Here is a 27,304-nt window from a genome sequence, read left to right as displayed (position 1 = left end):
ACCACCTTCAAAGCGCTCCATGGCATAGGACCCGGGTACCTTTGAGACCGTCTTCTGCCACCAATAGCCTCCCACCGACCAGTCCGTTCCCACAGAGAGGGTCTCCTCAGGGTGCCATCAGCCAAGTTATGTCGGCTGGCAACACCCAGGGGGAGGGCCTTCTCTGTGGGAGCCCCAGCCCTGTGGAATGAACTGCCCCCGGAAATACGTAAGATCTCCGACCTCCGGGTGTTTCGCTGCGCACTGAAGACCCTGTTGTTCCGCCAGGCAGGGCTATCAACATAATAATTTTAAATTGGGGTATTTTAAATTTTTGGGGTTTTAAATCGGCCAAATCTATTTAATTATTTTAATTTTTAATTATTGTTGTGTCCTGTGTTTTTAAATTGGCTGTACACCGCCCTGAGTCCTTCGGGAGAAGGGCGGTATAGAAATAAAATTATTATTATTATTATTATTATTATTATTATTATTATTATTATTATTACTACAACTTGGGGGGGGGTTCCACTGGAGCAGCAGATGGGATCTGTCCCCATGGGAAGCTTTGCTCAACTTCAGCTAGTCTGTGACTCTTTTTGGGAGGCCTCAGCAACAATGACTCATAACCTTATTACCTTGAGACTGCATTATTGCAATACATTCTACTTAGCCCGCCCATAAAGACCACCTGGAAACTGCATGCTGGTGGGTGAAAACCACTTCAGTAATAGAGAAAATAAGGGTGCTATATTTATTATCAATATGTTTTTAATACAATTCAAGGTGCTGTTATTGTCCTGTATGTACGGTACTATATAGTTTGGGTCCAACCTATCTATGGGACCCAAAAATAGAATCTGGTCTTCCTGTTAATTAGCCAGGAAGGGATGATGTAGTCCTATTTCTCTGAGATTAGAGTGGGAGTCTGGAATCAGGCTTTGAGGTGGTGGCTCCATCTCTCCAAAGCAGGGGTCTCCAACCTTGGCAACTTTAAGACTTGTGGACTTCAACGCCCAGAATTCCTCAGCCAGCTGCTGGCGAGGAATTCTGGTAGTTGAAGTCCACAAATCTTAGTTGCCAAGGTTAGAGACCCCCTGCTCCAAAGCATTCTGCAAAGCTGTGAAAACTTTCCACCAGAACTGGCTTTTCTGGTGAGGATTTGTTATGAGCTACTGTATGTGCATTGCAGAGTCATTTTCAACCTTTTAATTATAACTGTTAATTGATAAAGGTTTTAAAATATTTAGTTTTATTAAAAGTCACCTGGTGTTTATTGAAGCGAGCTGGATATAATATAAATGAATAAATCTCATAAACAAAGTCAGAGGGAAAACAAGTAACGAAGTTAGATATTAACATTTTACATTTTAGTTTTTAAATGTATGTGTAAATGTAAAATTTAAATTTAATCTAAGTAACTCAAAAATGAGTCACAATACATGCTATGTCTTAGTATCAATAGGAGTATGTGGGGGGAGGTTATCTTTGGGTATCATTTTTAAAAAATCAATTCTACATTTTAGCCTTTTTTAGCCTGTAACTTGTACCTTCCATATTTTTTCATTTTATTTTTAAAAATTGTTAATAGTTATCAGGTACTTTACTTATTTCTAGTGTTTATAGCCTGCTCCAAAGTATAGTGATCTTGAGAGGCACAGCAGTTTCAAGTTTCAATAGACAATCAATTAAAACTATCCATAACCATCATCTTGCTATATTTTAGAATGATTTTATAATTGGCCTAAAAAACTTTAGAGTATTATATAATAAGAACACTGAAATATTTTTAATAAAAATAAAGTTAACAAAAGGAGTTTTAAAAAGTAGAGAGGTCTCCAATTTACAGTTTCAGTTAACAAGTTCAGCTTGTCCAATTACTTACTAAATAATTTAGTTGATACTAACTGCATCCTATTTTGCGCTATAAACTGTAGATACTCCTACACCTCAAAGGCAAATACTCTTAACCATATATATCTTCAACCATCTTATTATTTGGAAACGCTATACTGTAATTTAACATTATAAAAACAAGACATAATGAACCTTGGTTTCAACCTTCTCTGTTGGTTGTGCAACCACCGAGCAAGCTTGACAATTCACACTGGTTAGAGTTACAGTTTTGTCTGGCCTCAAAAGCACTCCAAATAGCCTTAGCTAAAGTTAAAACAACCCTACTTTACTGTTTGAAACTGGTTTTTTCAACAAGTCACAGGTACTTTATCCATCCGTTCATTCAATTTTTAAGTCTGTAATCATTGCTAAAAGAAATCCAAAAGTGGGAAGGATTTTTTTAAAAAACCAACGAAACAAAATCCACTATTTTAATGAACTCAAGTTGGTGCTAAACGTTCCCAAGATTTGATAGAAACTGTTACTGTGTGCAAGGGAAATTCCACAGCTGAGTGCCTTCTACTGAAAATACTGTCTTGAGTCACTACAAGCAGGCATTTACAATTATTATGATTGGTTGAGACTGAAAAGGGATAGGGTGAAATCACATACACACCCTTTAGCCAACTTGGTAGCAGTTTCAATCCCTACAGCCCCTCAGCTATTGTTGAACTACCAGCATACCTTAACCAACATGGTAACCTTAAGAGTTTCTGCAAATCAAAGTTAGCAGCTTCTGGAGTTCCATAGGCTTCCCATTCCTACTTTAAAGAGCAGTGCAATAGGAAAGAGCTTGCATTAGAAGTCCTTTCCTTTCCAACATTTGCCTTATGTTAAAGGCATTGTCCCACTGCAGATACATTAATCATAGATAGCACTGATAGGAAAATGATGGAGATGGTACCAGCTGTTTTCATTTCTCTATCCACATTGGCTGGTTAGCAACTGGAGTGGAGAAAGGAAAAGCCATAGAATGTAAAGATGATGTTGGGCTATTACCATTACCTGAGAAATGTATCCTTGGGGCACATGCCCATTTTTATGGAGGTTTGCCTCATTATGGGAACGCAAGGACTCCAGCTGTGACCTCAGGACTTGGACCTGTTAGACAAATGATTTAGCAGAATAACAAATCACCACCAAAGAATAATTTTCTGTTAACCTGAGTCCCAGGTCACCAGAAAAGGCAAACGGACTTACTCCCCCAATCCATCCATACACCCATGACATTATGACATAAGAACGTGCTGGCATTCTGATACATCAATTCAGTACATCCATTTTAAACCCCTTAATATTTTCCCCTTTTTGCTGCTCCAAAACATCATAATCACTGCTGCATGGAAGTCAACTTCTATGTGACAGTGGATTTTAGAAACTGCTGGCAACATTCAAAAGTCATTTTTCTATCCAGATGACTCTATGCTCTGGCCACCATACTCAGACAGCTTCAAAGTACGATGTTGTTTCTGCAAGTAATGAAACATAGAACAATTCCAGTGATCTCTGTGTGCTGGTTTGTGTCACATTATTATTTAGTGTTATGAGCAAACCACAAAAGTTGCACAATAGCTTTATGGATGTTTCATATCCTGTATTAAACTAATGGTTTGTTCCATTTTGCTTTAGTGTGTCAGGAAAATCTAGCCACTGTGGTTTGAGAACCATAGTTTACGTTTTATTCAACAAACTGTAGCTGAGCTAGACTTGTGTGTGTGAAATGGCCAAGTGATCAAAATTTCATTGGTGGATGTGTCAAACTACTCAAAATGAACCTGGCCTGGGACATCAATGTTAACAGCACAGAAGGGAATCTTTTCCTATTCAATACTGTAGTGTTCTCAGTACACCAGACTGATGGTATGCCATGTGGTTCAGTGGTTAAAATGCAGTATTGCAGGCTAACTCTGCTCACAGCCTGGAGTTCAATCCTGACCAGCTCATGGCTGACTCAGCCTTCCATCCTTCCAAGGTCAGGAAAATAAGGATCCAGATTATAATGGGCAATACGCTGACATTGTAAACTACTCAGAGAGTGCTGTAAAGCTCTGTGGAGCAGTCTATAAGTCTAAATGCTATTAGTAAATGCTACCTCTACAGACAAGCTTACGTTTCTCCGTCCTTCTTATTTCAACACATTTCAAAGAGTCAGCATCAATAACAGAAACAATTCAGAGAATGTGCACATTTGCATTGTTCAGGCTTGTGAAAAGGACAGAGGTATTTCCTCCCGCACATGACGACTCAGGACATTACCAGTGGCTACTTCTATTTATTTTTTTATTTATTTGTTTATTTATCAAATTTTAAAAGCGCCCATCTCCCTTTTTCTCTACCTCTTTCTCCAGTGCCTCACTTGCATCCTCAGGGTTCCCTTTGCCCTGGTTCAGCAGCACCATCAGCGGGGCTCGTTTGGACTCTTTTAGAGGCAGACGTTCCAGCTCCTGCCACTTCTTCTCAATGTCTTCACTTAGCCGACTCCTCTGAGCCTCAGTAAGAGGAGTCCCCTGAGGTTTCTTAGGACAAGGATTCTCTGCTGGGCCATCTGTTTGCAGGCCTCCACTGACCGAAGACTCAAACCACTTGCGCCTCTCTTCCGAGCGGAGGGCCAGGTCTCGCTCCAACTCTTCCCGCTTGACTCCTCCATCTGAACTTCTTGTGCTCCCTCTTGACCGCTGAGGGGACCCCTGGTTTAAAGCTGATCGCTGTTGTAAGGGGGATAACTCAACATAGTCAAAAGCCGGTTGCTGCCCTTCAGCCTTCCTGCTGCCAGCTCTGGATATCACCTCACTTCCAGTGTTGGGCTGCAGCTCAGTTCGAAAGGAACTCTTGGGGGATTTATTGTTGCAGAATGAGTTTTCCTTGTTGTGGTCAGATAGCCTGGAACCAGGAGGAAAGTCATGCAGAACTTAGAAGTAGAAATCATTCAGGAACTGTTTGCAGAAACTGCCTACAATGGATCTCCAATCTCAGTGTAGATGACACCCAGATCTGGAAGCCACCCAAGTACAGTCAGCCCTATTACCCCACATAGTAATTCAAGAGGAACAAGTTCTCAAGAAGTTACAATAACTGGATTGTTGGAAATATAACAAAACATTTGTGATGAATAATACTAGTAAATATTTTCACCTGGCTCAGTTGGAGAGAAGAGTAGGCATTCCAGACTGATAGCATTGGATCAGACTAGACAACCTCTGGGAATCGGAAGGAGGCCCAGCACAGCAATCTAACTCTTAATCAGCATTTAAAGGAAACTATATCCAATGTCATCAGGGCTGGGGAAAAAGGATTTATGAAATCTACAGAACAACTATTGACCAATGCAAACAGTAGTGAAGGGCAACAGTTTTCTCCACTCCATAGGGAACCTGTTTTCACCAAAAATTCAGCACAGTCCTCCATGTTTGCTTTGCTTGAAATTCTCAACCACCATGTCTGTTAAAGAGCACCAGATTTAAGATGATTGCTCTGGCATCCCCATTCTAACACCATGGAAACTTATGTGCAAGAAACTTATATTTGGCTGAATGCTGGAAAACACAGCTGCTCAAATATTCCTATAGATTGAATTTAATAATTTAAGTATTAGTAAGCTTGATCTACCACATACTTTGTGACATCAGGCACACTGGCTGGTCGAATACTCTTCCTTAGAGCCTCAATCCAATTCCGGCGGATTCCTGATGTCATTGCAGATAACGTAAAAACACCATCTTTAATCTGGAAAAAAGAAACACACAAAATATGGCTTGATTGTACACCTCAACCTATGGTTCACCTTCAACATAGGAAAGGTAATGCGCCAAATGGAAGGCAGCGTATACTGGCAACAGAAGAGAATATATGTGGCTCAGGATTGAACTGTGGAGTCCTTGGTGCTCTCTGAGCTTTGTTGTTTGCTTGCAATGTTTTACTTGCCTGAGAAGTCAGGAAATGAAACATCTGTAAGCAAACAACTGAGTTTAGAGAGCACTGAGAACTCCACATGCTAGGAAATCCTACGAGTACATCTGACTTCAGGTTTGGGTTTTGATTAAACAGGAAACAGCCAGATTTCAATGAGGATAAAATCATTAAGAACTTCCTTACAAAGTAAGTATTACAGGTATTCCTCAATTTATGACTATTTACTTACCAACTGTTCAAAGTAATGATGGATCCCTTCCCCCAAAGCTACTTACAACCTGATTTTGAATTTACAATGGCAACATTCCCCCATGATCATGCACTGATCGGGTGCTTGGCAACCAGCTCACCTTTACAGTCATTTGCACGTATTATATGATTGCATTTTTTTGCTGGTTTTCAGCATTTATTTCCAGGTCCCTTTAACAACCATTATCACGGTGTTTGATTAATGACCGCTGCAAAAAATGCCAAAAAAACCCCAGGTCCAGTCATGTGATGCCTTAAGATTGCAATGATTCACAACTGAAATTATGGCCTCCATTACAGTTCTAAGTCAACTAGCTGTAACTGAAGCTGAATCCACCTTAATTTAACACCCTGTTCAACAGTATTACGCAAACTGCAGCCTACTCCATTTGGAAAAATTCAGCTTGGTCAATTCTACTCTGTCTCTTGGCAAACAGAAAGGTAAGCACTGGGGTTCCTTTCTGTTATAGTTTTATGACTGTGGTTTAGAAAATAATTTCAATTCACAAGCTAAATTGCCATCCTTTGCGTTTACTTCATTATGGTAGCAAAACAGAAGCATCTTCTCCACAACAGAATTAAAGAACTTTAAAGAATACCTTGCTGGACTCAGTAAACTATAGGGCCTTTTATTTCATATCCAAGCACTTTTTTTTCCATTTCTGAACACTTACATGTATCTGGAAGCCGTAATTCCTCTGCACTGCATATTCTGTCACATCGGTGCAAGTACGTAGGTCAATTTCTCCATCTAGCTCATCTGCCTGAAAAGACCTCCAGACCATAAGTGTTATGCAAATCATCTAGTCCAGGAATTTCCTATTGCCAATATACAACCTTTCCAGCCTACTAGAGCCTCCTCCTTCCTCTTATCTACGTCAGTTAAATACTTATTTCCAAGCTAAGCAATCCCATGTTATCTTTTCAGTGTATAGAAAAGTACATGACGCTTCTTTGTCACTTTTAAATAAGCACCTCACTTCTACTTCCCCTCCCCCCCCCAGGAAATACATACAACCATTATACAGTACACTTCCATTGAATATCTGACTACCACATCCAAAAGATTCCATCAGGCTAGGTCACTTTCTTACCTCTTCAGCATTGGAGTCCCTGTAGTACTTCAGACTCGAGTCTGTCAGCACAAACCAGTGCTTTGTCCACTGTTGGCCAAACCATCAAACGAAGGAGAACAGGAAGACAAAATATAAGATTTGTTTGTTCTCAAAAACACAAACCATTCAACACCTATACTGCTCAAAAAGCTTTCGGCCTCATGCGTAGCCACTTAATTATGGAAAAGGGATCTCCCAATTTATTTGTCAGCCATTTTTGACAAGGAACATGCAACAGAGGATCCCTATTGGTAGTTTACTGATACATATAATCCATTTATGTTACACAGCAAAAGCTTCTGTAAAGAAATACATTTAACTATGAAGAAAAATCAAAACCATATTTGGTTTCCACATTTTTAAAAATGCGTTGGCGTAAAACCATTATTTCAGTGGGAATGGAAGAAAAAGAACAGTAAGAGTAAGAATAATTCTTCAAATGGAGAGGTGGAAATGATTGGGCTCTAATAATTCTTCCACCTTACCTCTCCTGGGTCATCCAATATGGACATCCATCCCTTCTTGAAATTCAGAAGATCTGGCTGGAAAGAGAGATGAGGACAGAACAAATTTAATATAGAGCACAAGATTAAACTGACCATTCCCTGTCTGTGTACTTTCCAGTATGCAATGATTATCATTCATAACTTTTGACAAAGAAGGTGGCACAATAGGACATTTCAGTGCACTCTAGAACAGTGGCCCCCAATCTTTTGGGCACCAGGGACAGGTTCCGAGAAGAGAGATTTTTCCGTGGCCTAGAGGGAGCGTGGTTTCGCATGCTGCCTGCATCCCACAGATGGGGCTTCGCTTTTTTGCGTGGCCTGGTTTCTGGCATGCCACGACCCTCTGCCGTCCACAGACCAGCGGTTGGGGACCCCTGCTCTAGAAGATGGAAAAGGCTAGATTAAAGCATACATTGGGGAAATATACAATAAACCCTTAAATCTGAAAACATGAAAAAGAAGTCACACATAGATCCACTGCTGCATTTTTTCCCTACATATGACTAATTAACTCTGCTTTATAACTACAGTAACTCTCCAGAATTAATTTCTGGGGATTTTTTTTAGCCTGCTGGGAGTTGTAATAATAAGAAAGGGATTCAGATGAAAGGGTTTCCTTCCTTAAAGCTCTTACTTGCTTTCTATGCAGAGAGAAGATGAGAGACCAAGTCCTCTACAGTATGTCTTCCCATCCTATCTATGCAATCAACCAGAGCTCTTTTATGTATTCAAAACATCCACATCCCCCCATTTCCCTGAATCACAAGAATATACATTAAAACTCACTTACACAAAGAATAGCAAGCATCTACATTTACAGCTTCCAGAATATCTAGGCGGCTTATAAGCTTACTTAAAAACAACAGGAACGCAAACAGGTCTTTCTCACTGTATCGCTACATGAATGCCTTTAGGGGAATAATAAGGATTACTGCTTTTCCTGTATTACAGTTGTAGAATTAAAAAGAAACATTTTGTTGGCCCAAATTCAGTTATTAGATCTATAGTAAAAGTGGTACTAAACCCCAAAGCAAAGTAAATTTATTGTCTCTCTAAAAATAGAGGAAGGCTTTGTTCTTAATATAGCGTGTGTGAATATATGTGTACCTTATATGTAGCAATGTTCTGGACTATCTGACTGCATTTGGTCAGATTTCTGTTACATTCCATTTTCAAAGAATTAAAAAATAATTTTATTTATTACTTCCCTGACTTTCCTCAGGGTAGATAAGCATTTACTGCCAGAGAAGCTGTTACAATACGGTACATACACGATATGCTACTTATTCTATGCTTGGCTCTATCCACCACTTGCTTATGGCAGACAAAATCTAGAGATTTTAACAAAAAAATAAACTTTCCTAATCATGGTTGGTTTAGAATAGGTAGCAAACCAGAAGCTGATCATCATTCTGGTAACTGATAAGGCAGGAACAACATGTAAAAAGTGAGCTGCATTGTTTTAACAGTTTCATGTAGTGGTATTATTTAACATTAATGTTGTTTGTACAATACATTTATTAGCTCATACTTATTAAATTTGTTTGCATAACTACATTAAATCTCAAATAAATTAGTAATCAAATCTCTGATAATTAGATAGACATAATACAACAACAATACAGAAATTGTTTGCCACTGCCTTCTTTTGGGTTGTTTTCTTGATTTCATGATCTTGCCTACAGCCCTTGCATTCCATGGGGCTCCCCATCCAGGACTAGTAAGTTAGAAGTTCCTTTCTCTGAAACATTTTTAAAGGTGCTTAGTCCGTAGGGATTGAATAATAAATACATTTAAATTTACCTATATAAATAAGTAATTAGACTTGAAATAAATGAACTACCCACATTTTTTTTCAGAAAAAAATGACACATTTTTTCATCATTTACTTGAATTATTCCTTATGGATAGTATCTTTTTGTGTATTTGCAAAAAAATTGAACTTTCTTTTAAATGGCTATCATCCTGCACTATGAATCACATCTTAAAAAATACATTTTCCTTTTTCCTCATACAAGACATGGAGCAAACAAATCATAGTTCAGCTTTGCTTAACATAGGAGGTGTAATGTATAAATATTAAAATCACCCACTCAAAGCTATGGCACAAGTCAGATTTGAGAAAAACCAAACTTAATGTAAAAGAGGCAGTAGAAACTTCTCAGGTGAGCCAGAAGCTTTCCACCTTTGCCATTCCCTTCCTGTTTCTGCTAGCAAACTCTGACACCTTATAAACATAGGTAGGGTGGATGCCATTCAAACCAAATTTGAAACGCCACACATACCAGCTGTTGCTGCACCCCAACCAGTTTGGCTTCCTAGTTCAGGACAGCTGCCATAGGAAGATCTCTCTGGTTTCAGACAAACAAAAAGGATACTAACCCCCTTCAAACACAGAACACAATAGTATTTGGATGCACTATGTAGTTTTAGCATAATAATAAAGAAAGATAAGACGCCAACAAAAATATTTAAATCAGTTATCTAAGCTCTGTTTACACAAGCAAAATGAGCCTAGGATTCAAACCCTATAGAATATATGAAATAATATATCCATACCAGGAAGCTGTCTGCAGCAAGAAAAGCATTTATAGAGAAACCATCCAATGATCTCATCTGCCACATTCTCCACTCAGTATTTAGAATTTACAGTATTTAGAAGCAGTTCTTGGATGGATACTCAGAACTTGCTAAGTTTCCAATACTTCTAAGAAAGGATCAAGTCTGCCAATCCAGCTTGAAGGAAACTTTCTCTGCTTTCATATCAAAGGACTGAGTTTGGTTACACCCAAGCTGATGGGCAGGCATACCGAAGCATGTGTGCTAGGCCCATCCCAGATTGTACAACCTGATTTGATATGGGGGAAAGCCACCTGTTGCTACAACTATGAATCCCAGCCTATCATTTTGGTTAGCTTTGTACTGTAGGTGCTTCAGATACAAATATGAACTAGTTTGCTGAGGTGCAGGAACTTGATATCAATAGGAAAACACAAAGAAAAAAAATACTGCATGGAAACTAGAGCCGGGAAAGCAAGTTTTCTCATCTCTTATGTTTCTAGCCACTGGAAAGTGAGAGATGGTGTGATGTCCACATGAATGTGTGAAGGCAACAGGGAAATTAGGATCTTATCTACGTATATCCTCTGTCCATTGGTATTTAATATATTTAATATAATGGTAGTTTGTTGGGTTTTTTAGCATAGCATTCCTGCCCAGCAAGATTTCTGCCATCCCTGACTTGGAACATTTTTAAAAAGAAACTTTTAATTTTACAAAAGCATCAGCTAATGACATTGTTTTTACTTTCAATTGCCAATCAGCTCCACAAGTATAGGTAGTTCTTGACTTACAAGAACTCATTTAGTAACTGTTCAAAGTTACAAAGGCACTGAAAAAAGTGACTTATGACCGTCGCAGCCTCCTCATAGTCGTGTGATCAAAATTTAGACACTTGGCAACTGACTCTTGCTGACGGTTGCAGTGTCCCAGGGTCATGTGATTATCTTTTGCGACCTTCTGATAAGCAAAGTCAATGGGGAAGCCAGATTCACTTAACAACCATGCTACTAACAACTTCAGTGATTCGCTTAACAACTGTGACAAGAAAAGTTGTAAAATGAGGCAAAAGTCAGTTAACAACTGCCTCGCTTACCAATGAAAATTGCTGGTTAGAAGCTCCCCGGGAAGTTTGTAAATGGTGAACATGTGACCATGGGCCTCTGCAATTGTTGCAAATTCATGCCAGTTGCCAAGCAACCAAATTTTGATCATATGATTGCAGGACACTGCAATGGTCATAAGTGCAAAGACTGGTCGTAAGTCCCTTTTTTTCAGTGCCTTCATAACTTTGCACTACCATTAAATGAATGGATGTAAGTCAAGGACTACCTGTATTCAGAAGTTCTCTTTATGTGATATCATGTGTCTCCCACAGCATCTACTCGACCAATTTGATCCTGCAGAGTTGGTGTTCCCTGGGTTCCTCTGAGTAAACAATGTCATCTAATGGGATCCTGGAAGTCTGCCTTCCCTCTGCAGCAGCACCTGCCCTCTGACACAAAGGTCCCCGCAAAATCCAGACGGCCCTGATTCTAATGGCCCCATTATTATAAGAGGGGTTAATTCTAGCTGCACAAGACCAAGCCTTAAGAACTAGCCCAGGGGTCTGCAACCTTAAACGCTCAAGAACCGTTTGGACCCGTTTCCCACAGAAAAAAAAAAAACACAGGGAGCCACAAAACTTGGGTGGCCAACTCCACTTCACTCACTCCCACCCAGTCACATGACTCCCTAGCCACGCCTACCCAGCCAATCATTAGGGCAGAGAACTGGTTAAAAAACACCAGGAACCACAAAACCATTTTTTCTCTTGCTCTTTCCCTCCCTCTGTATCTCTCTCTCTCTCCCTCTTCTCTCTCTCCCTCCCCCCCCCATCTATGTCTCTCTCTCTCCCCCTCTCTGTATCTCTCGAATTTCGAAGGCCAGGCGAGGAGTGACTGGGAGGGGAGGGCGAGGGGCAGGGTCAGCCAGTGATGGGACAGGGAGGCTCAGCAGAGGGCCCAAAGAGCCGCATGCAGCTCCGGAGCTATGGGTTACCGACACCCGAATTAGCCCGTACAAAAATTGAGAAGACAGCAACAGACAGCAAATGCTGTCTCTACAAAAAAAGTGGGAGAAATGGTGGACACCTAGTTAGTTGCTGAAGGGGACTGCACAGACTGACTACAAATGGCATGACAAACTAGCTACAATTGTAATGGTTTGGGGGGAGGGAGAAACTCTTTCTCAAGAAGCTAAAAGACGAATCAGGTTTGAATCCTTGGTATGCCAAAAGAGCCCCTCCCTTCTGCAACCAGCGCCAGATTCCATCACAACATTAGAATATCTGCAAGAAATACCATTTGCCTCCAAGCAAAAAACTGGTGCAACCACAAAATAGACAGAGTAATAGCAAATAATGAAGCTAAAGTGCTATAAGGTTCTATAATTCAAACAGACAAGCACCTGCCACATAATACCCCAGATGTAACAATTATTGATAAGAAAGACAAAAAAAAAAGGTCTGGATAGTGGATCTGGCAGTACCTGGAGACAGCAGAATAGAAGCGAAAGAACTAGAGAAAATTACAAAATACAAAAATTTGCAAAAGGAAGTAGAGCAATTGTGGCAAAAGAAAGCAAAGATAGAACCAATGTCTCTAAGTTGTCCTTTCCTTTTTTGTACTACAAATTTTATTGAATGGTTGACCTTGGCACCTTCTACATATATAGATATTCTATAAATTAACAAGAATAGTAGAAAAGATGTGTCATAGCAATAGCACTTAAGACTTATATACCGCTCCATGGTGCTTTACAGCCCTCTCTAAGCAGCTCCCCAACAATCTGGGTCCTCATTGTACCAACCTTGGAAGAATCAAAGGCTGAGTCAACCTTGAGCCGGTGAGACTCGAACTGCCAAACTGGTGGCAGCTGGCAGTCAGCAGAAGTAGTCTGCAGTACTGCATTCTAACCACTGAGCCACCACATCATGCAAGAAAACAATCAGCAGCAAATTAAATAACATCATAAGTATTACGTTTCAGCTTAAAACAACATGCTACAAGATGTAGTAAAACGTGTGTGTGCGCATGAACACGTATGCATGTGTATTTCACAAATCCTCCTGCAGGTCTGAAGAGGCCTATGCTGCATGAGATTAAAAAGAATTTTAAAAAATGCTTACCCTGCTAAAATGAAGTTGATGGGGAATATGATAATAGCGTGCAAGTACGCCAAGAATGTAAATACCAAAGAAGGAGAGGAATTGCTTAGAAGGGCAAAAAGGGAGAAGAACAAGAAAGGAATGCTCATAAGACATCAACCAAGTGTGAGGTTTAGTAGTTTATAGCAAGATTGCATAACAGGGGAGTCAACAGTTCCTTGTATGTCTCAGAGGTTTGGGGGTCACCTCTCATGCTCTTAAGGATAAAAACTAAATAATAAAGCCATAATGTTCTGAACAGTTTTTTCCAAGTCAAAAACAGAAGCCATGTGGAAAAAAAAGGAGGCTAAGTAAGTCAGGAATCTTTGGAGCACAATAGCAATAATTAATTTAAAAAAAAAAACTAGCTCAATGAAATTGTTGACCAGTTTAAGCAGACTGGTTTTCTGGCCAAATTGGTTTCTTTGCCTATGGCTATTTCTCAGGATTGTGGAGAGGATTAAAATGGCACAAAGTCCATGCAAACTTTGGGCACCAAGTCAAGAGAAAGTATAAAGCAATCTGTAGCATGGACATTAGGACATCTGTCCAATTCCATTCCTACTTTTGATTTACAGTGGCTTATCTTGACGGGGAAAGGCATAATCTTTTTCACATGCAAGTCATAAACATATACTGCCAAAACCAATTAGTAAATTTAAATAGACAAAAGTTAGCACACTAATTCCCTGTTAGCTAGACGTTTGGTAGCAAGAGCTGACCAAATAATGAAATAAACTTGATGAAAAGGAGGTTTGAATTTCAGTTGTCAGTGGCTGTGCAATCTACCCTTTCTCAACCTAAGTCTTTCAGATACACAAGGCATCCTACTATTGTTAGCCAGCATAGCTCTGTGTAGTCCACACACCGGAGGTTCAGGAAGTCTATAATGATGAATTAGTTAATTAAGGGATTACTCAATGAACATATTAAAGCATTCTTGGTCACTGTGCGGTTATGCTAAAACGAAACTGAGCCATCTGCAGCAATTATCTAATTCTAACCAAACTTCATGATCAGACATAAAAGGCTGCTATTATCTACAATCTCTCTGAACTGTGCCACATCCCCAATACACCAGAAATTGGAAAACAATGACCTGCCCCTGTTTTTCAGAAATGAGGTTACAGAATCCAATTGAAAGTATTTCGCAAAATCCATCAAATCAGAATGGTTCATCACAATTAAATACTGTATCCACCCAAAAGCAAACAGGACTTCGTAACTAGGGCAGTTACGAAGGGCAGAGAAAAAGCAAGCAAACAACAAGCCCTTTAATAAAAAGGTTGTGTGATAGAGAATGAGAAATGTTCTAGACACAGCACTAGTTTAGTTACAGAGAAAACCAAACATGGCACTGTGTTCTCCACCTTAACTACAACAACTTCTATCCTTCAAACATAAATCCGGCTTTCTCTACCTGGCACCGTACTAATAATGTATTGGGACTGTCATAATCAAAACCCGCAGTTCAATACATAGCAATAGCACTTAGACTTATATACCGCTTCACAGCCCTCTCTAAGCTGTTTACAGAGTCAGCATCTTGCCCCAAACAATTTGGGTCCTCATTTTACCGACCTCCTCGGAAGGATGGAAGGCTGAGTCAACCTTGAGCCGGTCAGGATTGAACACCTGGAGTGAGCAGTGAGTTAACCTGCTATACTGCATTGTAACCACTGCGCCACCACAGCTCTTATTGATATCTCGAGGATACCAAGCTAAGAACATCTATAAAAGGCCTGATCAAGATTTAAAGTTTTCTTTAGAGTAGCACTGAATTACTCTGGCAGTGTACAATCTTTGGGTGAACAAAGGTCACACGTAACATTTGAGGGGGAAGTGAGAGTATTTAGGTGGTTGGGACTGAGTTTTATTCATATATATATGTAGTCCTTGAATTACGACCATACATGAATCTGGAATTATGGTTATAAGTCGTGGCAGTCATTAAAAGGGTCACTGCGTGACTGTACCCGATTTTATGACCTTTTTTGCAGCGGATATTAAACACACCTGTTTTACTCAATGGGTGTTTTTTTTCTTTGCCAAAACCCAGAAATAAATGCTAAAAACTGGCAAGAAAACCACTGAAGGTTGTGGTCACATGAATGCGGAATGCTGCAAATGGCCCTAAATGCAAGCTGATTGCCAAGCATCCAAAATGTGATCACATGACTCAATGGATGGGGAGGGAGCACACCTGTCAGAATTCTGGAACTGGATCATAAAGTAGTTTTTGGAAGGTCTGTTAGAACTCATTAAGTAAAAGGTATTTGTACATATAAATTTCATTAAAAGATTTTTAAAAGAATATACAAATTAACCAAAAACTAATATAAAGTAAAGAAAGAGAAGGAAAAGAGAAAAAAATAGACAAAAGGGCAAAAAGATAGAAATAGAAGAAATGACTGATTTTCTTCGTAGCAAATACAACTACAATTACAACATTCTCTCATATTCTATGGCTACAAAAAGGAAAGATCTCTTTTTCTCTATTAACTATTTTTTTAAACCATCAAAACCACAGTTCTTTTTTTCTGATTTATGTCTATAAGGGTTTTCAGGCAGCAATAAAATGGTAGGGCTGAGTTTTGGAACATTTCACCCCTAATTTTGTGATGCATAAGTAATAAATAGATCTATTTATCCAGTGTTTCATCCTAGTCATACCCACAGGAACATTAAGCAACCTGAAAAAGGATACCTGAGGCTCGCAAGCAACTTTAGAGGTTTGGCACATCTGGCTCCCCTGACCTGGATTCAAATTTCCAGCTTCAGAGCTTCATCTATACAAGCTAGTTACTTTGCTCTCTCCTGCAAGACTTAGCACATTTTTAACACTTTAAACTTGGAAAGAAACTCTATATATGAGATATTATCATTCAAGGAGGCTAAATCGACTTGAACTGTTAGGGATTTTGAGTGCATTTATAAATGAGTTGCATCTAAATTTCTTTAACATTAGAAAGCAAAGTTACAAATATTTTTACCCCACTTCACTGCAGATATACGCAAAACAGTAGAATTTGCATAGGAAAAATAAGCTCATTTTTTTCCCTGAAAAGCTATAATCATGAATGGCCACCTTTGCTGCACTGGACTAGACTACTATAAGGTAATTCCAATTTGCAAATTCAGATCTGGAACCATCACTGTAAAATGTACCAATCAAAGTAATGTTACACATACATACTGCAAAAGGATAAGATATTTGTGGGTATGAGAGAGAGAACTTTTGTTGTACTTTTTTTAAAAAAGCAATGTCCCCTGGTAAGTTTTTCTAATAGGTTGTTCATATTTATTGTTTCTGATTCGGCTCAGATGTAAATTAAATCAATTTTTAAATCAATGTAAATCAAATAAAGGAACTTTCTAAAAGAAATTAGCCATTCACTTAAGATTGCCTCTCTTTAATACAAATTAGATATTCCTCAACGTACACCCATTTGTTAAGTGACTGCTCGAAGTTATGAGGGCCCTGAAAATAATCTAGTCCTCGTACTTATGAAGGTCACAGCATCCCATCATGGTTAAATAATCACCATCCAGACCAGCAGTCACCAACCGGTGGTCCACGAGAACATTTTGGTGGTCCACAAAAAAATTATTTGCATTTTTTATATTGCACTAAATCAGGGGTCCTCAAACTACGGCCCCTGGGACAGATACGTGGAATGAACATTTGTGTTGCTGCAGAGTGTCTCCCCCTTCGGGGTCTTTTTGTGTGCGTTGGCGGGGGACAGAAATTCTGACTCGGGGTCTGCTTCAGCCTCCTGGTGCGGGGCTTTGGGCGAAGGCTGGAGGGAAGTGCCTCTGGTGGTGAAGAACTGGAGGGCCTCGTTCCAGTGGGACTGCATCATGGCCTGGAACCAGCTGACCAACTCAGCCCGCTGAACCTCCAGGCACCAGTACCTGGCCTTGCACTCCTGCAGGTCTTCCCTTTGCTTGGAAAACCTATGCTCATAGTCCTCAGTGAGGTGCTTCTGCTGAGCTTCCTTCTCGATCAGATCCAATTTGAACTGACCCAGCTGTTTTACCAACTCTTTCTTGTGGTGGCTACTTAGCTCCAACAACTGCTTCCTATTGGGGCCCTAAGGAGCCCAGTCAGGGAGACGAGGGGTGGCTGGGAGGGGAGGGGTGAATAGAGGCTGGCAAGGCACCCCTCGATGTGAGTGACATCGAGTTGGCCACGCCCACCCAGCCACATGACCACCTAGCCACACCCACCCAGCCAATCATTAGGCAGATCATATTAATGGTCCGCGGGATTTAATATTATGAATTTAGTGGTCCCTGAGGTCCAAAAGGTTGGTGACCCCGATCCAGATAGTTAGCAACCAGCTTGCACTTAGGACAGGTACAGCATCCTGCAATCATGTGATCGCCATCTGCAATCTTCCAAGCCAGCTTCCAATAAGGAAAGTTCAGTGAAGAAGCTGGCAGGGAAGGTCGCAGTCAAATGATGTCCTGCTTAACGACTGCACCACTTAATGAGGAATTTTCCATTCCAATTGTGGGTGCAATTCAAGGACTACCTGTAAACACAAGTGATTATGTAACAAAATCATATAAACTGTCCCTTCCAATTTACACATCACAAATAAACAAATCTGTGGAATATACACCAAGGCTCACTTTTTCTGAATTTGACACTTCTATAAAAATTATAAAAATAGGATCGCCAATGTCTGATGAAGGATATGGCACAAGAAAGAAGAATAAAAATTGTCCCAGCTTCGTTTCCCTCCTCACAGCTTCTTGCCTCCCTTTGTAGCCCAGGTGGGCTAGAAGCTGTGGGAGAAATGAAGCTGGGAGAATTTTGTCTGCAGTTTAGCCTTTCTTCCTTTTTTCCACCTGGACTAGAAAGGGAGGACAGAAGTTGTGAGGGGGGAAATGAAACTGAGGCAAAGCTCACGCAGCTTCTAGCCCACCTGAACTAGAGAGGAAGACGCTGCGGAGGAAAAGCAAGCTGCTTCATCCCTCAGCTGCATAGCTAGGCCGTTCTGCAAATGGACTCAATAGGTGGATAAAAATATCAAATCCAGTCTAAACATCTGGCTGACTATGTGACGAACTATAGTAATAAAAAAACTGAAGGGTTCAGCTCGATTCTGACTTAGGTTTTGGTGTTGGCACCTTGAGAAGCAGCAAGAAAACCCATCTACTGTGTGGAATATAAAACACTAGAGAAAATCTTTTCTGACCAGCAGCAACATGTAATGGAAGATATTCTAATGTAATTATATATATATATTAGACATCATTAATTAAAGTTGTCTTAATTCTTTTTAAAGCATAACTGTACAGAAATTAGGAATAGATCATGCAAACAGGCAAACATGTATTAGATTCTGCCAACCATTGGTTGAGGGCTTTTTTATATAATTTTTTTTATTTTGAATACAAATAATACAAATATAATACATATAAATACAAATACAAAAAAAAAGAAAAAAATACAAATATTACAGTGCATTCCCTCCCTGGAGACTATTTTTATTACTTATATTTCTTCTTCTATAACAACTAAAAGATATACAATATATTCCAATTGTGCCCTTATCCCCCCCAAAACAACATATATTTTTGAGTAGGTTTATTCCCTTTGCCTTCCACCAACACTGGTTTTATAAAATCCCCCATATTTCATTATAATTGTTTAATCATCCCTTTTTAAAATTTAATTTCATTTGAGTTTTTTGTATAACTACTCTCAACCAAAATACATGGTTCCTTACTCAAGTTACCTGCATAAATCATATCCATGCAACTCTTGGTTTAAATAAATGCTGACCAACTCTAATGCCTAGATTATTTTCATAGAAATAGTTAATGGAGAAGACAAGAATAGATTGAGCGACAAGGCTCTTGACATAATGCTAAAGCATGAGTTTTCCATTAAAAGTATAAATAGCCTCAAACTCCTGTATTTCCAAGTTCACAGTAATCAGAACTCCCAATTCTTATACATGCCAAGTCTTAAAATTATATCATATTAGGCCAAGGGTTGGCAATCACTGAGCCATCATTGACTCATTTGCATTATTATTTGTGGATAAAGTTGAAAGGATGTATTTTGACTACTTGTATATTATTTTAGAATACTTGTAGATCTTGAACATGTGCAGAAGATGTCTGCAGAGATGAAAACTATAGTTGCTTAATGGGCCCATTCTATTGCTGGGCCCATACTTGAGGAAAATATTGAGTGCCTCCTTTCACGTAAATATCCCCTTCCAGCCAAAGGAGAGTGAATTAAAAGTTATCTATTGTCCGAGAGCTCTGTACAATTGTATCACTCTTAAAAATTCAATTTCTCAGAAAAGGAATCCGAACATATGGTTGATGTTCTGGACACATTTCAATTACAGTTTTTGGCCAATTTGGTGATGATGTGCAGTGAGACTAGAAAATAGTGAATGCAGTTCTGCTGGAGCTTTTGGACCTCACAGTTGCTTTCAGAATTATCAACAAGACACTCTTTCTAGATTATCTGATGGAACTGAGCCTTATAGGGCCAGCTTTTACTGTAGTTCCAGCCTTTCATATGAAGCAATACCCCAGAACATGGTGGTTGGGAACTTCTATTTGATATTAAAGCTTTGATCTAAAGTATCCCATATATTTTCTTATGTTCTCCCTGCAGTGTAACATCTACATAGAATTGGAGGGGAGCACAGTAACAGGGTGTTATCCAGACTGATGAACCCAGTTCTAGTGTTTATTAGCATTCAGATATTTTAGATACCTTTAAGTCTCGCTTAAGTCCGATAATGGATTGGATGAAGGAGAACAAGGTGAAACCTATGTAATATTAATGTGTTACTGATAAATAGGTAACTCAACTCAGTGACTGAGGTCCAGACTGTTTTGTACAGGGTTGTACTCCTCCAGAAAGAAAAGTTCCATGGTTTGTTGAGTGTTCCTCAACCCCCAGATTTACTCAATTCAAAGAGGGCAACTATGCCAAGAAACATATTTGCACAATTGTGGGTAATGCCAATGCACTAATAATTATTCTAAGATAGCAGAATTTAATGAGAATGACTATGCTGATTACATCCGACTATTGCAATTTACTGTATATGGGCTACTCTTAAAAAGACTCTAGCAACTACAGTACAACTACTGTAGTATAAAATGTTTTAGTCTAAATATATATGGTTCTGCTTATATCAGGAACTACTTTTCTTTGAATGAATTTGTTAAAATGGATAGAAAAGTGAGAATCCCTTTTGAAGATGCCCTTGCTACCAGAGGTTTGCATCTGGCTAGGGAATTCTGGGAGTTGGAAATCCACACATTAAAGCTGCCAAGGTTCAGTTGAGAAACATTGATCTTAAAAATCTATGTAGGCGTATCTTTTACTAGTTTTTCATGTTAATATTAATGGTGATTTATATTTTGATTTTTTGGAATTGTTAAAAAATGATAAGATATTTTTAATATTGTTGGGGTAGAAAGATGGAACATAAATCAAACAATGTTTCACAAACTATAATGGCTAGTTTTTAACATGCTAAATCAAAAACAAGTAAGATACATTATAGTATCTTATAGCAGAGTCGGTATTGCATCTTAACAAGCAGTCGTTCACGGCTTACATAGCTTAAAATCAACAACTTAAAACGAATCCTTGTTTGTAAGCTATCACAGATCATTGCCTCTTTGGATGAAATTCAAAGGCTTTGTTTCAACAGGAGGATCAAGCATCGCTATGCAGTTTTGTGTTTATTTCACAAAAGTTCAGCTGCTACAAATTCTAAGTGTTTTTTTTCTTTTCTTTTAGCATTTATCCTACTTGTTGAGGAGTCTGCTGGAATGCTCTGTGCTTGCCTACTTCACAGACCAAAGGCATCAAAGCATGATGCAAGGAGAGGTTAGTTCTTCAGCAGCCTAATCAGCGAACTTGATGCTGTTTGGGAGCTGAGAAACAGAGACTGGGCCAAGGTCACCCAGTTGTCTTCTCTGCCTAAGGGAGAACCAGAACCTTGGTCTCCCCACTGCTAGTCCAGCACTTAATTCTAGCACTTAACCACCATAACTGCAACGTATTGGCACTCATTCTCAAGAAAAATGCAGCTGCTTTAAACTCTTGCAGAAACGTGTAACATTTCTATCATGTGTAATCTACAGCAACTTTTTGGAACAGAATTGGGAGCAATGACCTGCCCTTTCTTCAACTACTATGCCTTGGGAGAGAAACTGAGACTCAAACCTCATTAACATATTAAATTACTTAGCATTATATTTGAATATCTCTATAGGAAGCCACCATGGGTGACATTTCCATATACTTCTATGCAAACTATTGTTTGTTGCCATTTATTAACTACTAATACCTTTGGGTTAAACGGTGAGGAATGCATGCCTGTAACACAGGCATTTACTGTAGAGGATATATTGCCTCCAACAGATACCACCAAAGCACAGGTTTGTTTAAGGGTAAAGAAAGATCACCTGACTGTTTTGCATAGAAGAATCATTAGAAGAATGTTCCTGTGTAAGCACTGAGTGAGAACTCACTAAAACTGAATTAATAAAAATGAGACTGTCAAAAGGAAGAAAGAAATGTCAGCAATAGCAAGGGATATGCATTGCCTACTCTAGCTAGTGAGATAGAATTCAACAGTATTAAAGATTTTTTAAAAATAAACCATCTCTCCCTCTGCACTGTAGCCAAGGCTTGACAATCAACTCCACCCACAATAAAGACAGGGAGAACAGAAAACCAAAAAGAGGAAAAATCTAACCAGAAATTATGCTATTCTTATGGAACTGGGACTCCATACAGACCTCAAGACGGAAAATCATTTTCACGTGCCCATTTCCTCCTCCTCCTCTTCCCTAAGTAATTATTCTGAGCCAGGAATGGGGAGGGTAAGAGAAGAGGAAAAGGAGTGGTATCTCCAGGAAGGATAGGAAGGGCTGCAGGATGTTAATGAGGCAGTAGGAAGCATGGAGCAAAACTCAGGGTCACGGCTTTCCCCTAATATGGTTGTGAAATCACTTGAAGCCTTCGTTCTTCATGCAGCCAGCATAAATAACCAAATGCTATCAACACACACATACTCCCTCATTATGCCAGCCCTCTCTCACAGACTTTAGGACATTACAAATATCCCTAGATCACTGCTCTGCCCTCGAACATCTATGCAGAGGCATTTCATGGCCCCTTAAACTAAAAGGTAAAAGAGCTGAGATTCCCCATTTGTTTTTCACCTCTTCCTTAACAGGCACTTCCACCTCACAATCTGACAAGCAGGAGGCCTCACATCAGCCACCAGAGGTAATTCTGCTTCAGGGTCCTAAGGCATCGGAGAAAGGTCCATAATGCAGACTTACAACAAAAAGCAGACAAAGCTTTCAATTGTTTCAGCATTAGTCCTCCTGTACCCCATATCCCTTTCCACAATCCAGCCCATCACCCTTTCAGGTTTCTCCTCTCCCGGTTTCTTATTTTCTTAAGCGTGATAAGAAACACCGTTACTGCCAACTATTTCAGAAATTCCATACAATGTTGGATGCTAGTCTTCTCTGTAAAGATGCGGAATGAAATGTTGAAAAATTTTCAGTAAACAGGAAGCCACCCATTGTTTATTTATATTGCAATGTATTTTATAATGTCCAATTCACAGGCGAAAGAGAAGAAACAGATCCAGAGAATATGTCTGCTTGGCTAAGTTTTCACCCCCAGAGTTTTCCACAAAGTAAGCCTAACAACTCATATGCAACAGCTATTAAAAAAACAACTGTACTTTCCAAATCAACATGATGTTCATCTTAAAAACTGCTCCATGCTATGATTACAACACACCCACTCCCAGGAGGTCAAAATGGGAAAGAGAAGAAGTTGAAGACAAGAGATTGCAGAAAGCCAATTTTTTAGGCCTGCCTAGGAAGGATGGTAGGTTCTGGGACAAGCAAAAAAGTATTTTCCCACCCAGGAGCAGCGGCTCTTCCTAGTTATAAACGTATCCGCTCTACGGATATGGATATTTTATTAACAATATTTTCATGGGAATACCTTTTCTGCCGGAATAAGCGTTCGATGTTTTTTAAAAACAGACTTTTCTACAGAATTCGTTATCCAACGAAAGAATTCTGTCTTACCGAGAAAGCTTGCATGGTTTTTTTCCCCCCCCCAGTAAAAATTAGAAACTTATCCAGCCAGTTGCTTCTTCTGCCCACATTTTTTTTCCCCCTGCGGGAAGGGAAAGGAGTGAACCGACGTCCGCCGCTTTCAGCAAAAGCGGGATCGGGGGGATCTCTCGGCTCCGTTCTTCCCTTCCGAAAGCCGCCGGCGCAAAATCTACCCAAGTCATCCCGGCGCGCGCGCTCCTGTGTGCAAACGCGTGACCTCTCCCCCCCCCCCCCAAAAAGAGAGGAAAAAAGAGCCCGTGGAGGAGGAGGAGGAGGCGGGGAAGTCCAGGCATCAGCCCACCTTTAGAGGAGGAAAAGCCCCGCGAGAATCGACCTCGAAGCCGAAAGGTAGCGGATTGCCCGACCGCTCCACTTGACCGGACACGCCCTCCCTCCATAGACAACTCTACGCAACCGGAATCCGCGGTCACAAAAACCTTCCAGGACCGACACTTTACCGTCATGCTGCCGTCTAAAGCGAACGGCTGTCAAGCCTCCCCGGGGGACGTTTTGGTATCAGTCCCCGCAAGCGACGCTAAAGTCACCGCCGACCGCAGCGGCATCAATGGCCATTTCTCGCCTTCCGCTCCGAACTCGCCTCGCTTCTCCGATCCGCCCAGGAGAAACTTTTTTTTTTTTTCCTCTTTTTCCTCAAAACTTCCTGGGAGGCTCTTCCCCGCCAATAGGAACGTATCGAATTGCAACGTTCGTGACGCACTATTACCAAGCAGCCCAATGAGGAAGCGAGAACGGAGATGGGGCGGAGCCCAGCTGCCCCGAGGCAAGAGTAACCAATGGTGGAGGCGGGCGCGAGAGACTAAAGCCGCGAGGGAGAGCAGGCAGAGTTCGGCTGGAGGCGCCGCGCGGTCCCTTCCCCAGACGGGGACCTTGCGCGCCGGGCAGCGCCTGTCAACTCCAGCAAAGGAGAGGTTGGCTGATGAAAGCCAAGTAAAAAAAGAGCCTATCATTTTACGGAAAGCCTTGAGGCGCGAATGCCGAACTACAATCCGACGAAGAGGCTTGCGGATCAGAAGATCAGAATACCAGGGGCTTCCTCCTTTTTACCACCCCTCCAGATTCCCGCGCTTACTTCCTCCCCTGCCTTTCTCTAATCCTGGGAATTATTGGGAAGGAGGGAGGGAGGCGTCTGGTTGTAATTTAAGGGGGGAAAACCACTCTTATCTCCTTTTTTTACTTTACCTTTTTTACTTTTCTTTAAGAAAGGGGGGAAAACCACTCTTGCCTTTTCTGGTGGCATTATTTCTAATTTGGTGTTAATTGTGTAAAGCAGCCTGAGGAAACCTAAGTAGGATAAAACGGGTGTTTTATGGAATTCATGATGATGGTTTACATATAAACTTTGGCTTGCACAAGTGGCTTGCAATAACCTGATAGCTTCAGCCTTTACGTTGATGGCTCCTATCTATGGCTCCTATTTCTGCACAAAGGCTGACAAGATCAGACAATGTATTTACAGACAATGCTATAAAAATGACTGTATACATTTCTGCCTTTGCCTGAACCAGAAAAAGTTACTCAGAGTTTCTATCATGCAATCCAAGAGGTATAAAAAACACTAATACTGTAAGTGAAGGAAACCCAATTAGAACAAGCATTGTGCCAATTACATTTCCTAAATCAAAACACGGAATGACAGTTTCAAGACCAAAAATAGTTTCAAGTGTCAACCTTTTAAACAATCTGACTGCATTTCATTTCTTTTACCTTCATAATTCTCAGCTCCCTATTTAAGCCGCTAGTCTTAGATTAGAATACCTCTTTATAATCAAGTGGGCTGTTTCCATTCACACAAAAGCTTGGGATCAAAAAATCAAATGTTATCTTTAAAATGCCAAGGCAATGATAGCTGCTTATGGTACATCAGCAAATTGAGATGACTACATCTCTGGAAACTTAAACACCCATTATCCATACCTTCTAACCCAGGGGTTTCAAACTTGGGTCGTCATGTGACGTAGTTTTCCCCTTCGCTAAACTCAGCGTGGGTGTGGCCAGCACGTGACGCATCCAGCCCATGGGCTGCAAGTTTGACACATCTGTTCTAACCCAATAAAGGTTAAAACATTTGCTGACAACTTACAAACTTCCCAATATCTAAAGATAAAGAGAAATAGTTGGGCTGACAAAAAATCATTAAATTGTTTACAAACAAGGAATAAATACAACATTCTAAGGTAAATTTAAGTTTCCTCTCTCCCTACACCAGGAGCCTATTTTCCATAGTTCCTGTATGCATTTTGGCCCTTAACGTGACTGATGAAAGTACAAGTAGTCCTCAATGTATGACCAAAATTGGGATCAGAATTTTCATTGCTAAGCAAGATGGTTTTTAAGGGAACTGCACCCAATTTTATGACCTTTTTTGCCCTGGTGGTGAAGGAATTAAATGAATCACATGGTTAAGGAAATCTGACTTCCCCCATTTTCTTCGTTTGTCAGAAGCCAGCTGGGAAGGTCTCAAAAGGCAATCACATGCCTCCAGGATGTTGCAACCATTGTAAATGTGAGGTAAATGAAATAAGTCATTTTTTTTCAGTGCCATACAGTAGTAACTTAGAACCATTGCTAAACAAATGGCTATAAGTCAAGGGCTAGCTATATTCAAGTTTCACAAAGACTCTGGACACATAGCTCCACCTTGAATTTCCTTAGGGAGGAGGCTGCCTCAAAGAGCTGAACTGCAATCTACTTAGCTTTGAGTCAGGGGAATTAGGCTAGCATAAATTTGCTCTCCCTGCTGCTGCTCCCTATCCTGATTCTATTTCAGAGCATAGCAGTCTCTTCATTTGCCTGGAAACACTGACAAAGCCTAATCAATTTCAGATATCTTGAGGCTGCCTGTGGTTAATGCCAGAATGAGAGGGAAAATGTTACTTCAGTAATAATACTTATTTTCCTTAATAGTCATTAAGGAAAACTTAGGAATCATGCATAGTACATACGGTATTTTTCAGACTAAGACACCCAAATTTAGAAGAGGAAATCAACAAAAGTTTTTGGCCCCTGTAGGCCCCATTTTTGGGCCTTTTTTCAGGCCTTTTCCAGCCCATTTTCAGGGCTTTTTTCGAGGCGTTTTCTAAGCTTTTTTCGGCCCATTTTTGAGGCTTTTTTCAGGCCCTTTATTCCAAAAAAAGTGCCCCCCCAAAAAAGCCCTGAAAATGGGCTGAAAAAAGCCTTGAAAACAGACCGAAAAAAGCCTCAAAAACGGGCCAAAAAAAGCAGAAAAAAATGGGCCAAAAAAGCCAAAAAAACGGGCTGAAGAAAGCCCTGAAAACAGGCCAAAAAAAGCCCTGAAGGTGGCGTGTTGAGGCGAAAAAGTGGCCGGCAGGTGGGCGGGGATTCAGCAATATTCGGTCTATAAGACGCTCAGACATTTTCACCCCCTTTTGGGAGACAAAAAAGTGTGTCTTATAGTCTGAAAAATACGGTACATGTCAAGGGTAGAAAAGCTCCAATGATCAATAGACTGAATAAAAGTATGAAAACACCACAGGAAACTGTCAGTTAACATTGAACATATACTTTTTTCCAAATGGTCTTTCTCTTTTATCATTAAAAATAATGTTAATAATTTTCTGGTTAATAATATAAACACATTCCACAGAGAAATCTGAATTACAGGTAGTCCTCAATTTACGACCACAATTGAACCCAAAATGTATGTTGCTAAGTGAAAAAATTGTTAAAAGAGCTTTTCCCCATTGTACAACTTTTCTTGCTCTGGTTTGTTAACACTT

General features: G+C 40.1%; 1 protein-coding gene across 5 annotated transcripts in view; it reads right to left on the bottom strand.

Moving 5' to 3' along the window:
- Window positions 1-27,304, bottom strand: part of TRIOBP (TRIO and F-actin binding protein) — a 64,956-nt gene that overhangs the window by 11,324 nt on the left and 26,328 nt on the right. For 4 of the 5 annotated variants that reach the window (XM_087873865.1, XM_060694554.2, XM_087873863.1 and 1 more), the window contains 6 exons: window positions 7,634-7,690; window positions 7,128-7,196; window positions 6,708-6,797; window positions 5,489-5,598; window positions 4,212-4,755; window positions 2,881-2,976 (listed from right to left, as the gene is read on the bottom strand). In XM_087873865.1, coding sequence (XP_087729991.1) covers window positions 2,881-2,976; window positions 4,212-4,755; window positions 5,489-5,598; window positions 6,708-6,797; window positions 7,128-7,196; window positions 7,634-7,690 — 966 coding nt within the window. The remainder of the gene's footprint in view (window positions 1-2,880; window positions 2,977-4,211; window positions 4,756-5,488; window positions 5,599-6,707; window positions 6,798-7,127; window positions 7,197-7,633; window positions 7,691-27,304) is intronic. The other variant, XM_087873864.1, reaches the window with a different exon arrangement.

Source organism: Pantherophis guttatus, chromosome 7 (assembly GCF_059756535.1).
Source record: "Pantherophis guttatus breed Tessera chromosome 7, ASM5975653v1, whole genome shotgun sequence".
Taxonomy (NCBI): domain Eukaryota; kingdom Metazoa; phylum Chordata; class Lepidosauria; order Squamata; family Colubridae; genus Pantherophis; species Pantherophis guttatus.
Note: the sequence above shows the minus strand (reverse complement) of the source record. Positions and strands in the feature narration are given on the sequence as shown.